The 11,097-nt window shown below is 46.1% G+C and overlaps 1 protein-coding gene across 1 annotated transcript; it reads left to right on the forward strand.

The window, feature by feature from the left end:
* The first annotated feature begins 622 nt into the window (after window positions 1-622).
* On the forward strand, window positions 623-8,426 carry ism2b (isthmin 2b). Its single transcript, XM_028953658.1, has 7 exons — window positions 623-1,167; window positions 1,250-1,382; window positions 3,240-3,479; window positions 3,868-4,225; window positions 6,640-6,780; window positions 7,331-7,399; window positions 7,518-8,426. Exons 2-7 carry the CDS (start codon window positions 1,257-1,259, stop codon window positions 8,033-8,035), a joined length of 1,452 nt encoding a protein of 483 aa, XP_028809491.1. The 5' UTR covers window positions 623-1,167; window positions 1,250-1,256; the 3' UTR covers window positions 8,036-8,426.
* Window positions 8,427-11,097: the final 2,671 nt, after the last annotated feature.

Consider the following 11,097-nt stretch of genomic DNA (forward strand, 5'->3'; position numbering starts at 1 on the left):
CAGTCAGTTGTAAGGTCCTTAGGGTGAATATTAGGCATCAAGCTGGTGGGATGAAAATGACTTGCACTTGACTCATGTTTTTCGAGCCATTTCAACTTCGGGGTCCCCCGGCAAAGGGCACCAGGGGGGCAACACCAGGTCTGGCTCCTGGGCTTGCTGTTTTGGTATATATTAATATCAATATGGGCATGTGAGACTTGGTTTTGACAGACTTTTTGGAACTTTCTGACTTTCAACGGGCTGCTCCAATATAGATCAGCTTTCTTCTTTCTAAACGCTTTGGACAGCTTGGAGTACTTTGTCGACGGTCCCTTACTTTACAGCGCTAGCGAAAACTCCAGTGTGTTCATTTTTTTAAAATCGTTTTCCAATTAAAATCTATAACGCTTGTCGATTAATGTAATTAATTCTCGGAGCCACTTTCAATTAACTGCTTCTCTTATTCATTTCACGATAAAGCTGGATTTCTGGGGACAATTGTTGTTTGCAAGTAACTTAAACCTTCAAACTCATCCGTTTAGCATGTTTAGTGACTTTTTTTTTTTTTTTTTAATATATATATCCCAGACACATAATATGTGGTCCTGCCCCCAACGTCATATCTGCCCCGCCAGCCCCAAGTCACTGCAGTCTCCCGAGGACCGGACGAGACCGCTGAGACCCCGCCGGATAACGGGGGCTTCGTCTGAGTGCATGACTGGATCGAATCTCCCCCAGATCTCCAAATGTCATCGCGCTGGATGCGGCAACAACCCACACGCAACGGAAGCGCGCAAAGTAGCTGAAGAAACGCGCGCACCGGTGCGGACCGAGGGAAGGCTGCGTGGGTAGGCTCGCTACTTACTTAAAAACCTGCACCGGACCAACGCAAACGCCGAGCTGAACGTCCACCCACCCGGACAACCCCACCTGCGGCCCGCGGGGGAGATGCGTGGCCGCTGGAGAGGCTCGGGGCTGCGCGTCTTTACGCACAACGTCGCCACGACCGCGCACCGTACGTCCCATGGCGAGAGTTGAGAAACTTTTCAGCGAGTGAGCGTCCTTCGGCGAACAGTTTAGTTTGTTAAATTCTTTTTTGCCCCTTTTCCCGACGAAGCGTTCAGAGTTCGAGATCGGCGGGACGTTAAAAATGACATGATGACGTGCGCGCATCGTTAGAGAAGCCAAGTGAGCGTCCGAGTAAGAGCAACCAAAGATCACAACTACTTTTTTTTTTTTTTTAAATATATATATCTATTATTTTTTTAAGGGGAGAAATGATTTTAGTAAAAGATTGTATGCTGTTGAGCGTTTTCTTCGTCGCCTGTTTCGGCGTAGTGAGAGGCTTCCCCAGGCACATCCATGGCCAAACCGACAAACTCCCCAATGGCCTGACTGAAGAGGTAAGGTTTCATTAACCTGTTTCTCATTGTGTGTCTGTGCGTGTTACAGTTCAGTTTTAAATACGGTGATAAACATTTAAACGATAAAAAAAAACAATTTTTTTGGTGTTATAGAGATATAATAGATATATTTTTAAGTAATGGTGTTTATCTATCTACACCACCAGTCAGGACACACCTGTTCTATAGATACTATGATGGATGCAATTTTGAAGAATGGAATACAGGAAAAATATTTATTTTATACAATATACGTATGTTATAAACCCAAAGTAAGCTTGACGAATCAGATTCATCATAGTTTGTAGCTTTACCTTCACAAGAGGGTGGTAGTAGCCTAGTGGGTAACACACTCACCTATGAACCAGAAGACCCAGGTTCAAAGCCCACTTACTACCATTGTGTCCCTGAGCAAGACACTTAACCCTGAGTGTCTCCAGGGGTTACTTTCCCTGTAACTACTGAGTGTAAGTCGCTCTGGACAAGGGCGTCTGATAAATGCTGTAAATGAAATGAATGAAATTAAGCTTTAATTCCTTATTTTGGGTGTATAAATGGTGGACAGGGGTTTCTGCATTAGTATTTATTTTTCGAAAGCATTGGCCCATCAGTTACCCACTTACTGACGCGCAGAGCCCAATAAACCTGTCCAACAGGAGCATGTGCATATATGGGCATTAACAAGTATTCTCCACGCCATGATAAACTGTAGTCTGCGCTTGAGAACAATGATCAAAAGGATGCCCTGCTTGTGCCGATCAGACAGTGTTCTGGCATTCCATCTGTGTGTCTCTCTCTCTCTCTCTCTCTCTCTCTCTCTCTCAGCATAACCCTTTCCTCCATACTCCCCCCCTAAAGCCCCCAAACATGAACGCTCTCAGCAGGTCTGTGCGGCGTTGAGGCTCTTGACCTGCTGTGATGACACTGCACGTTTTTTAATGACCTGGCCATGGGCTACAAGGGCGAGAGGAGGGGCTTGTTCATTAGTGAGTGTGTGTGTAGTACAGTAGGGCAGCGCAATAATTGACCCTTACATAACCAGGCCAGAGCGGCCCTTCAATTTTCTCAGCAGGTTTGAGGTCATCATGTTGGGTCGTTTATCGTGACCCTTTACCGCGCTGCTGTGGCATTTCCTGCGTTCATTTAGCTTCGGCAAGGGCTGCCTGATGTCCTGGTATCTAAATGTGAGAAAAGAAATTCCGGGCATTCCATTTTTTTTGGCCTGATTGTTTACATTTGAAAGGAGCACCAAAATTGGGGACAGTGCCGATTGTTCTTCTGCAGTTGTTTGGAAATGGCTTGTCATTAGGGCCTTTAATATTTCAGGGCCCCCCCGCATATCTGCAGTCATTTCTTTTCTCCCACACTTTCTATGTGGCATGTCGTGCCCTGTGTGAGGTTTTACGGTCTGAAGGACTCTAGTGTGTATCGGTTCGGACACAGGGTATTTTGTGTAGAGCATCATGGGAAATGGCGAGTGCTGTGGTAAGTGATAATCACGAGAAAAGTGAGAAAAGGGGCCCTGTTGTGTGAAAAACTATCACCGAGGACACCAGCGTCCTGTCGTGTTTGCAGATACATCTGACGTCACTAAATGAGGGCACCGTGATGTTAGTTGGAAATCATCATGGATGCTTGTGCTCTATTTGTAAAATGTACTGTAATAAATTGAGTTCAAGGGTGGATGTGGTCCATGAAGGTCTGGATGGTATTTTTTGAATCCTGCAGCGTTACAATGTAGAATAGTTTTTGAACTAATATGCAAAATTTGGGCTAGCTTGGTCAGATCTGCATCTGCTGAATGCCATAAACGTACAAATGTAAGTGAACTTAACTCTGTGTTCACATTTGTTCCAGGCAAGTCCACATACAGGCCCCAGAAACAGTCATCTTCATGGAGCCCATCACCAGGAGAACCAGGTCCAGAGTGTCTTGTCCGAGCCGCACCTCCACAAGCGGAGGTGGCATCAGCACCGCTCAGTTGGTGTTCTTCCCAGGCCTGAGCCGGAGGAGGAGACCGAGCCCTTTGTCTTGGACTTAAAGAACTTTCCAGACCTGGCGAATGCTGACATCAGCTCCCAAAACCCCAACATCCAGGTGAATGTCTAGCCCTACTCAGATGAATGGATTAGTTGATTTGGCCATCTCTAGAGCCCTCTAATCTCTTTATTGGCCGTTAACCTCATTAGCCTTAGACAGTGTTTATCCAGCTTGTCAGTGAAACTTTCCTCGCTTACTTACAGGCTGTCTGAATGTTTTTACAAGGACACCATGAAGCCAACTCTGGGCCTGAGTTGATCCTCATGGTTAAGGTTTATTGTGACGACTCCCCTGTAATGGGATGCTAAAGTAGCAACATTAGCGTGTACTTACAACAGGAGGTTGGGTTAAGGGTTGCACGGGGGTCATGTGACGCCATCTCAATTATTATTGCCATCTCAAAAGAGTTCCAATTCAACCCATGCCACCCTGTCTTCGCTTCTAGGTGTCAATTGAAGTGGTAGACGATCCTCAGATGGAGATGGACTTGGCCAAAGACAACAAAAACAGCTGGCCTCTGTCCTCCTCTTCCGCCTCCTCATCCCCATCTTCCTCCTCGGCTACGGTGGACTGGCTGGGTGGGAAGAAGCTGTTCTGGCCGCTGTTCTGGGGCTACGCCGACACCGCCGACTCGAGCGAAGACGGGACGGGCCGTTCCGGACTGGACGACTTGACCGAAGAGGAAGACGGGGCCGAGGACTACTTGCTGGAGTACGACAGTGGTGAGCCTGTGCCAAGCGGAGTGGGCGGAGACTGGGACAGCCCCTGGAACAAAGGCTGGGACCCCACACAGAGTTACTATGGTGAGCAGCTGTGCCGAACATGCTGAGATTTGGGGACGAGCAGGCGGAGGGTATTTTGGAGAAAACTTGAGCCAGAGGAACGGCTGACGAACCCGTCATATTAATAGCTCTGGCTCGCTAGACGATATGGGTTTACAAAGCCTGCCATCCTGATTTGTGGCGCCATCAGAGCCAAGGGGGAGCTGACCACATAAGGTACATCAAGAAACGAAGAACAAACATGTCGATGGTTGTGGACCTAAAAGCGCTCATATAATATTTATGATATTTATAAAACGAGATAGCTCTGCAAAGGAAGGCTAGAAAGACGGTCCCCAGAGTCAGCCCTGCACCATCGGGGCCTTTGTGAGCACCGGGGGCCTTTGAAGTTGACACTGGTCCTCCGCTGCGGCAAAGGGGCTGCTGTGGTTTTGAAGAGCCGCTCGGTGCGGGCTAATGGCAGCATTAGGCCGCTTCTCTTGGACAAAACACAGCCCGTACTTGCGTTCAATTAGACAGCAGATTGGGAACAGGCAGTGACAGGAGCCATTCGGCAGCGCTTTTTATCCCCCCCCCCGTCCCAACACAGGGCCCCCGGACCCTGACAGCCTTTCGGCCCCGTACGGCTCGGCCCCTTTAGAGCCTGTTCAAGAATGCAGAGCCTTTCGGGGCCACACATAACATCACGCCTCCGTTGTTTTTTTGTTTTCCGTTGGTCCTGCCCCTGCTCTGGTGGGAAACGATTCATACAGACAACAGATGAAGGGGTGAACATTTTGGCATTGAGAGATTTAGTGGATGCAGTTCTATGCTAAATGAAGGTTTAAACCAGCATGTTATGCAGAGGTGTATGATCCCCAGCACCTCCACCTGAATCTATAAAACAGTCTGTGCATTCTCATCACTTCTGTTCTGTTGACAAACTACTTCCTGGACTAATAGAAATTTATGTTACTAAGATTTTACTTTCACAGGTTATTCATGGTACTAAAACTAGTGCATCTCAAGCAATATGAATATTGTGAAAAGTTTTGTTTGGATTATATTCATTACACATAAAGTGAAATATATATTTTTTTATCTTGACGATTTTGGCACAAATTCATTATCCCAAATAATAATAATATAACAACATTTATTTCTTATATAGCCCAACATCACATACAGTGTGTCTCAATGGGCTTTGACAGGCCCTACAGTTGACACCCACAACACTTGACCCTTCTGCACACAAGGAAAAACTCCACAGAAAAAAAGAAAGGAATAAACCTTGGGAAGGAGTGATATAGAGACGGACGCCCTTCCAGGGTACAGTGAGCCTGCAAGTGGTGTCAGTGCAGGGTTTGTGATGGTTTGTCCAATGAATCGATAAACCAAAATCATTCCTGCACCTGGCTGAGGAGCATTTCTCCAGCACACAGCCTGGTTAGAGAAGGATGGCTGAGAAGACTTCCGTAGCGTGTGTGGGATGGATGCGAGCATCCTTGTTGTTTATAAGCAGTCTTTCCTCTCTTGAGTCTAAAAGCAGCACATGTGGGCCATGAACGGGCATAAGTGTCATTAAGTGGTCACATGTGCCGTGTGCTGGTGCCGCTCACTCCTGTAATTAAAACTCCCCTGGAAGTCTATTCCTGTGTGTCACGCATGGCGAGCTGGCAGCGCCACAAAGGGAACGCGGGCAAACTCTGCCATCACATCGGCCACCAAATCTGTAATCAGGGCGACCGAGATCTTTAGCACCACACCAAACCTTTCGCATACACAAAAACAAAGTGCATCTTTAATCTAACAGCGGCCGCGTCGCAGGCGTGGAAATTCCCGGGGATCGCAGGAGATCTCTTTTATCATGGGAGGTTTAGAAGCCTTGCTTTAAACAGACACCAACAGATCACCCTGTGCCCTACACTTGGTATAACTTGTAATCGTATTTGCTGGTGTAATTGCTCCCAATGACATATCGGCGGAGCCTGTTAATTTAAGACGAGAGGTCCTTCTTGTAAATTTGCGTCTGCAGCCATTGATGTGCTTCTGTTTTAATTTAAGGTGCCCTGTTCCTTGTCCTTTTATCATAAAAACCCCTGGGTGTAATTAATAAGGCTAAGCGTTGTCCCAGTCCTTAATGGACTCATTTGTAATCTATTTTTTGCTTCAAGTGACTGCCGTCTGCTCCGCTGCCAAGCCATAATCGCTCTTTTGAAGCTGTTTTCATTTTTCTGCCGAGCCTATTAAACAAATGTGGTTAGCGGGGCTTTTAAAGGGGCGTGCTCTGCGGTCAGAGCTGGGAGCTGGGAGAAGGTGGTCACCAACCTCCAATCCTTAATCTATTGATTGTCGGGGGCAGCACATGCAGCTCTCAGTTTCCCACCAGATTACGGGGTTGCGGGATTTAAGAGGCTCTTAATCTTACAGTGGAGTCTGAATCTTGTGCTTTACAGAGAACGTGGACAATGAGGAGTGGAGCTCCTGGTCCCCGTGCAACGCTACCTGTGGCCATGGAAACCAGGTTCGCACTCGCTCCTGTGGCTACTCCTGCGTTGCCACAGAATCCAGGGTCTGTGACCTGGATCCCTGCCCCGGTGAGAACTGTGCACAAATGCATCCCTTTGCATTTAGAAAGCATCAGATTGAAAGCAAAGTGTTTTAATGTCCATGTGTTCTTAATATTTTACCAAGAAATCTTACTAATATGTCATCAGGTTTGGGCAAGAAACTTGACTAAACAGGGAATAAATAAATAAATAAATAAATATGTTCTGTAATGTATTCTGTTGTAATACGTAAGAAAGTAATGTATTTAGAGTACTTTTAGAATACATATAAAATATATGTGCACAAGCTGTGCTGTATAATTTTTATTTCTTCTGGGTGCTAAATTTGAATATCAGAATCAACGTGAGTTGACTAACATCCACATTTGAGCCCAAAAAACCTGAAATGTGCCTTCGCACATTAAATGCATTAGTACGGTTGCAATCACTGGTCAAAGGGTGTCTCGGCTAATGCACTATACTAATTCATAATTTGAAAATATGTGACATATCTTAAAATATTCTCTTTATGTAAACACACATCACATTACTTGTATTTTTTTACATTCCAATGCTGTGTTTAATGATTTTAACACAGATGATGTGAACCAAGTGACTGATCGATTTCCCTTTGAAATGGAGAATGGTTCAGAACCTTTTGGTTCAGGTGGGTGCAGTTATTTCGTCTGAATTTAACGTCCATCTTCTTGTTTTTCACACGAATAATGGACGAGCAGCAAACTAGCGGGAGGCATTATTGCATTGTTTGCTTCTTTCCAACACAGATGTGGACAGCTGTCAGAAATGGCTCAACTGCAAGAGCGAGTTCCTCCAGAGGTACCTACAGCAGGTCATGGAAGAGTTACCCAGCTGCCCTTGCACTTACCCTGAAGGGGTGGCGCACAATGTGGTGGGTGTGTTTGATGAAATCCGGGGACGGACCTTCCAGTGGCGTGATGCTAGCAGCCCCAAGGAACGTTTGGATGTCTACAAGCCCTCCGCACGGGCCTGTATACGGTCAGTGCACAGCGGAGATAGCGCCACACTGGCAGCGCAACACTGTTGCTACAACGACCGCAGCAAGCTAATCACGCGGGGCAAGAGCGCCGGCATGCCCAACCTCATCAGCACCGACTTCTCCCCGGAGCTGCACTTCAAGGTGGATGTTCTGCCCTGGATCCTGTGCAAGGGGGACTGGAGCCGCTTTCATGTTGCCCGCCCGCCCAACAACGGCCTGCAGTGCGCCGAGAACCCCCACGAGGACGTGTTCATGAACGAGCTGGAAGAGGCCAGAGAGTACTGAGTGGTACCGTCCTCCAACACACCCCTGCTATGCTGTAGCATACAGCTAAATATCATAAAATGTACATATAAGCATGGCACCCATGTGACTTTTTCCACTGTGGTGGCTGCAGGTGGAAGCCCACACAGATCCCAAATGCTTCAGCGGTTGATATGCTGGCCTTTTCTGTGTATTTATGCTGGTGACGTGCAGGTTTTTGCTGATGACGTGGCGCGCCGTTTCAATGCTGGTTCAATGCTGCTACAATAAGTTGAAAGGACGCTGCTTAGATATGCCTGGTCCAGACATTATTGTTTACCACACAAAAATCGACATTGCATGACTTTTGCTTGACTTTTGTTGAGTTTAAATCTTTTTCTTTACAAAGCTGCTAGAAAGTATGTGGGTGTGTTTTAGCAGCGCTAATGAGATCGGTGCTAATGAGATTTTGCATCTTTGCTTACAATTAACCAGAACATCTCACTAATTTTTTTTTTTTTCAGAAAATTCAAATATGGGATCAGATAAATTCTAGCTTGTGCTTCATTCCTCCTGGTCTGGCTAGAGCTTACTAGCAAGATGGCTCTTTTATATATCAGAGGGCGCTATCATAGTCGTAATGCATATAGAGTACTTGGTAATGTAGCATCAAATATGTCTTCAGAAATAAACAAAAATAATAGAAAAGAGACTACGTCACAAATGCTCCTTGCGAGCATTTTTGTTGCTAATGATAATAATAATCAGGGGTGCACATAACTGGTACGCAGTTACGCATGCGCGACAAAAATTAGGAATGCGTAGTGACAATTGTGTCACCACGCGCCTTTGCGTACTTGACCATCACGTTTTCAACACCACTATCTCATTTAATCTTACACGTTGCTTGTCACCAACTAAATGTCCAAAAAACAACAGACATTAAGCAGCTTCTTTGGCGTTTCGCCACCAGCTAAGAAACGCCAACCGGAGCCAGAGCCGAAGAAAAGATTTTTTTCGGAAAAGTGGCTCCAAGATGTGCAGTGGCTGGAAGCTAACAGTGAGCGCACTGAAATGTGGTGCAAGATTTGCCGCTCGCATCCACATATAGCAGACAAATCAGGTGCGTTTTACAGGGGCTCAAAGAATTTTAACCATCCTTTATTTGAGAAACATGAAAAGAGCAAGGAGCATGTGAATGTGGCGCAAGTCATTGCTAATAAACAAGCTAGCCGAGAAGAAATGTCCAGTCGCCCGCTTAATAGATGGCGAGACAAGCTAAATGAAGAACAGCAGCAAGCTCTGTCTAATATTTTTCTCCTCGCTTTCCATAAAGCTAAACACGCACGTCCCATGTCTTCATATTCTGAGGATATTCCTTTACTGAAGCGGCTAGGAGTAAATGTCGGAGTTGCATATCATTCACGTGAAGGGGGCACACGAATCGTGCAGAGCATCGCTCACACCATCAGCGGGGAGTTACGAGCCAAATTGCAGTCTGCCGAATTTTGGGGGCTGCTTTTTGATGGATCTGAGGACATCACAAAAACTGAGCAGGAAATCGTTTACATTGTGTCTGTGTCCAGCAACGGAGAATTTACGTCGGACTTTCTTGGACTGATTGAACTGGGTACTGATCGAACCGCGCAGGCCATAACAGACGGACTTGTGAGACTTTTCCAGAACGCAGGCTTGAATGACTGGGCAACAAAGTTGGTCGCTGTGTGCACAGACGGGGCTGCTGTCAACGTCGGTATGTACAACGGCGTTGTGCCAAAACTCCGGCAACTTGCTGCAGTTAGAGAATCCCTTGTGCACATTCTGTGCACGGCACACACACTGGAGAATTGCTTAAAATCAGCTGATCGCAACGTTCCTTACTGTGAGACATTTAATTGCTCCGTGGTCAAGCTGCTGCAGTTTTATTTGCAAAAAGGTGGAGCAAAAAAAATAGCTGCCCTGAAGAAGCTGTGTGAAGAAAATGGGATCCCCTTTGTGAAGCTGGGTAAGTTTCATAATATCAGGTGGTCTGCATGGAGGCATGAAACACTGTTAAAAATATCAAGACTATTGCCAGCCATTAAAATGCAACTGGCTACGAGTGATAACAGTGACTTGCAGCATATCTGTACAGAGCGTTTTCAATGCTTTCTGTCAAACATGCTTGACATTGGCAACATTTTAAAGACCACATCCATTAGGTTTCAGAAGGAAAAGCTGATTATTGGAGAATGTAAGGATGAACTCATGGTGGCCATTGGACAGTTCACCCTTCTGCTTGATAGTGAGGGCCACTACAGAGCACACACTGTTTCTAATGCTGATGCTGACAGAGACAAGACAAACTTACTCAGGGGGTTAATTGAAGAGTTTGAAATCAGATATGACTCCCTCAAGTCATGTGATCATTTCTTAGTATTTGATCCTTCAACATGGCCTCAGGAAAAGCAAGACCTCCACATTTTTGGAAACATAACTGTTTGCAGCATTCTCAAGAAATATGAGGCCATCTTGCATCTTGACAAAGACACCACTGTGACAGAATGGATGCGCTTAAAGCAGGCAGGAAAACGCCTGGGAGCCTCTTCTGTGTATGACTTGGTCCAAATAGTGAATACAAGTAACCCAGATGCTTACTCCAACATCAACAAGGTGGTTAAGCTGTCTCTTACACTGCCTTTAAGCAGTGCAGCTTGTGAGAGGGGATTCTCACATCTCAACTTGATAAAAACCAAGTACAGATCTCGTCTGTCACACGCTCATCTCTCAGCCCTGTTGCACATTCACCTGTCAAAGCAGACCACAGAGACATTTGACCCAAAGCCAGCTGTTGACCTGTGGATGGAGACCGTTAATCGGAGGCTCAACCAAGGACAGGCAGGTGCATCTGCAGCATGTTCATCATCTACCATGCAGGAAGCTGAAGCAGAGGTCAGTGGGAGCAATACTGAGGAGGACAGTGAGGAAGACTGCACTTATTAAGACCACGCTATGTATGGGGTGAGTACCAAACACCATTTCCTGGTACTCACCTGAGTAGCTCACTAAAAATATTATGTGCACCCCTGATAATAATCGTGTTTGCTGTCGTATTCATCTTGCAG

This window comes from Denticeps clupeoides, chromosome 14, assembly GCF_900700375.1.
Source record: "Denticeps clupeoides chromosome 14, fDenClu1.1, whole genome shotgun sequence".
NCBI lineage: Eukaryota > Metazoa > Chordata > Actinopteri > Clupeiformes > Denticipitidae > Denticeps > Denticeps clupeoides.

Coding starts and splice junctions, on each gene's coding strand:
- ism2b (XM_028953658.1), top strand. CDS start 1,257: ATGATTTTAGTAAAAGATTGTATGCTGTTGAGCGTTTTCTTCGTCGCC. Junction 3,480..3,867: donor CCCAAAACCCCAACATCCAG/GTGAATGTCTAG, acceptor CTTCGCTTCTAG/GTGTCAATTGAAGTGGTAGA. Junction 6,781..7,330: donor TGACCTGGATCCCTGCCCCG/GTGAGAACTGTG, acceptor ATTTTAACACAG/ATGATGTGAACCAAGTGACT.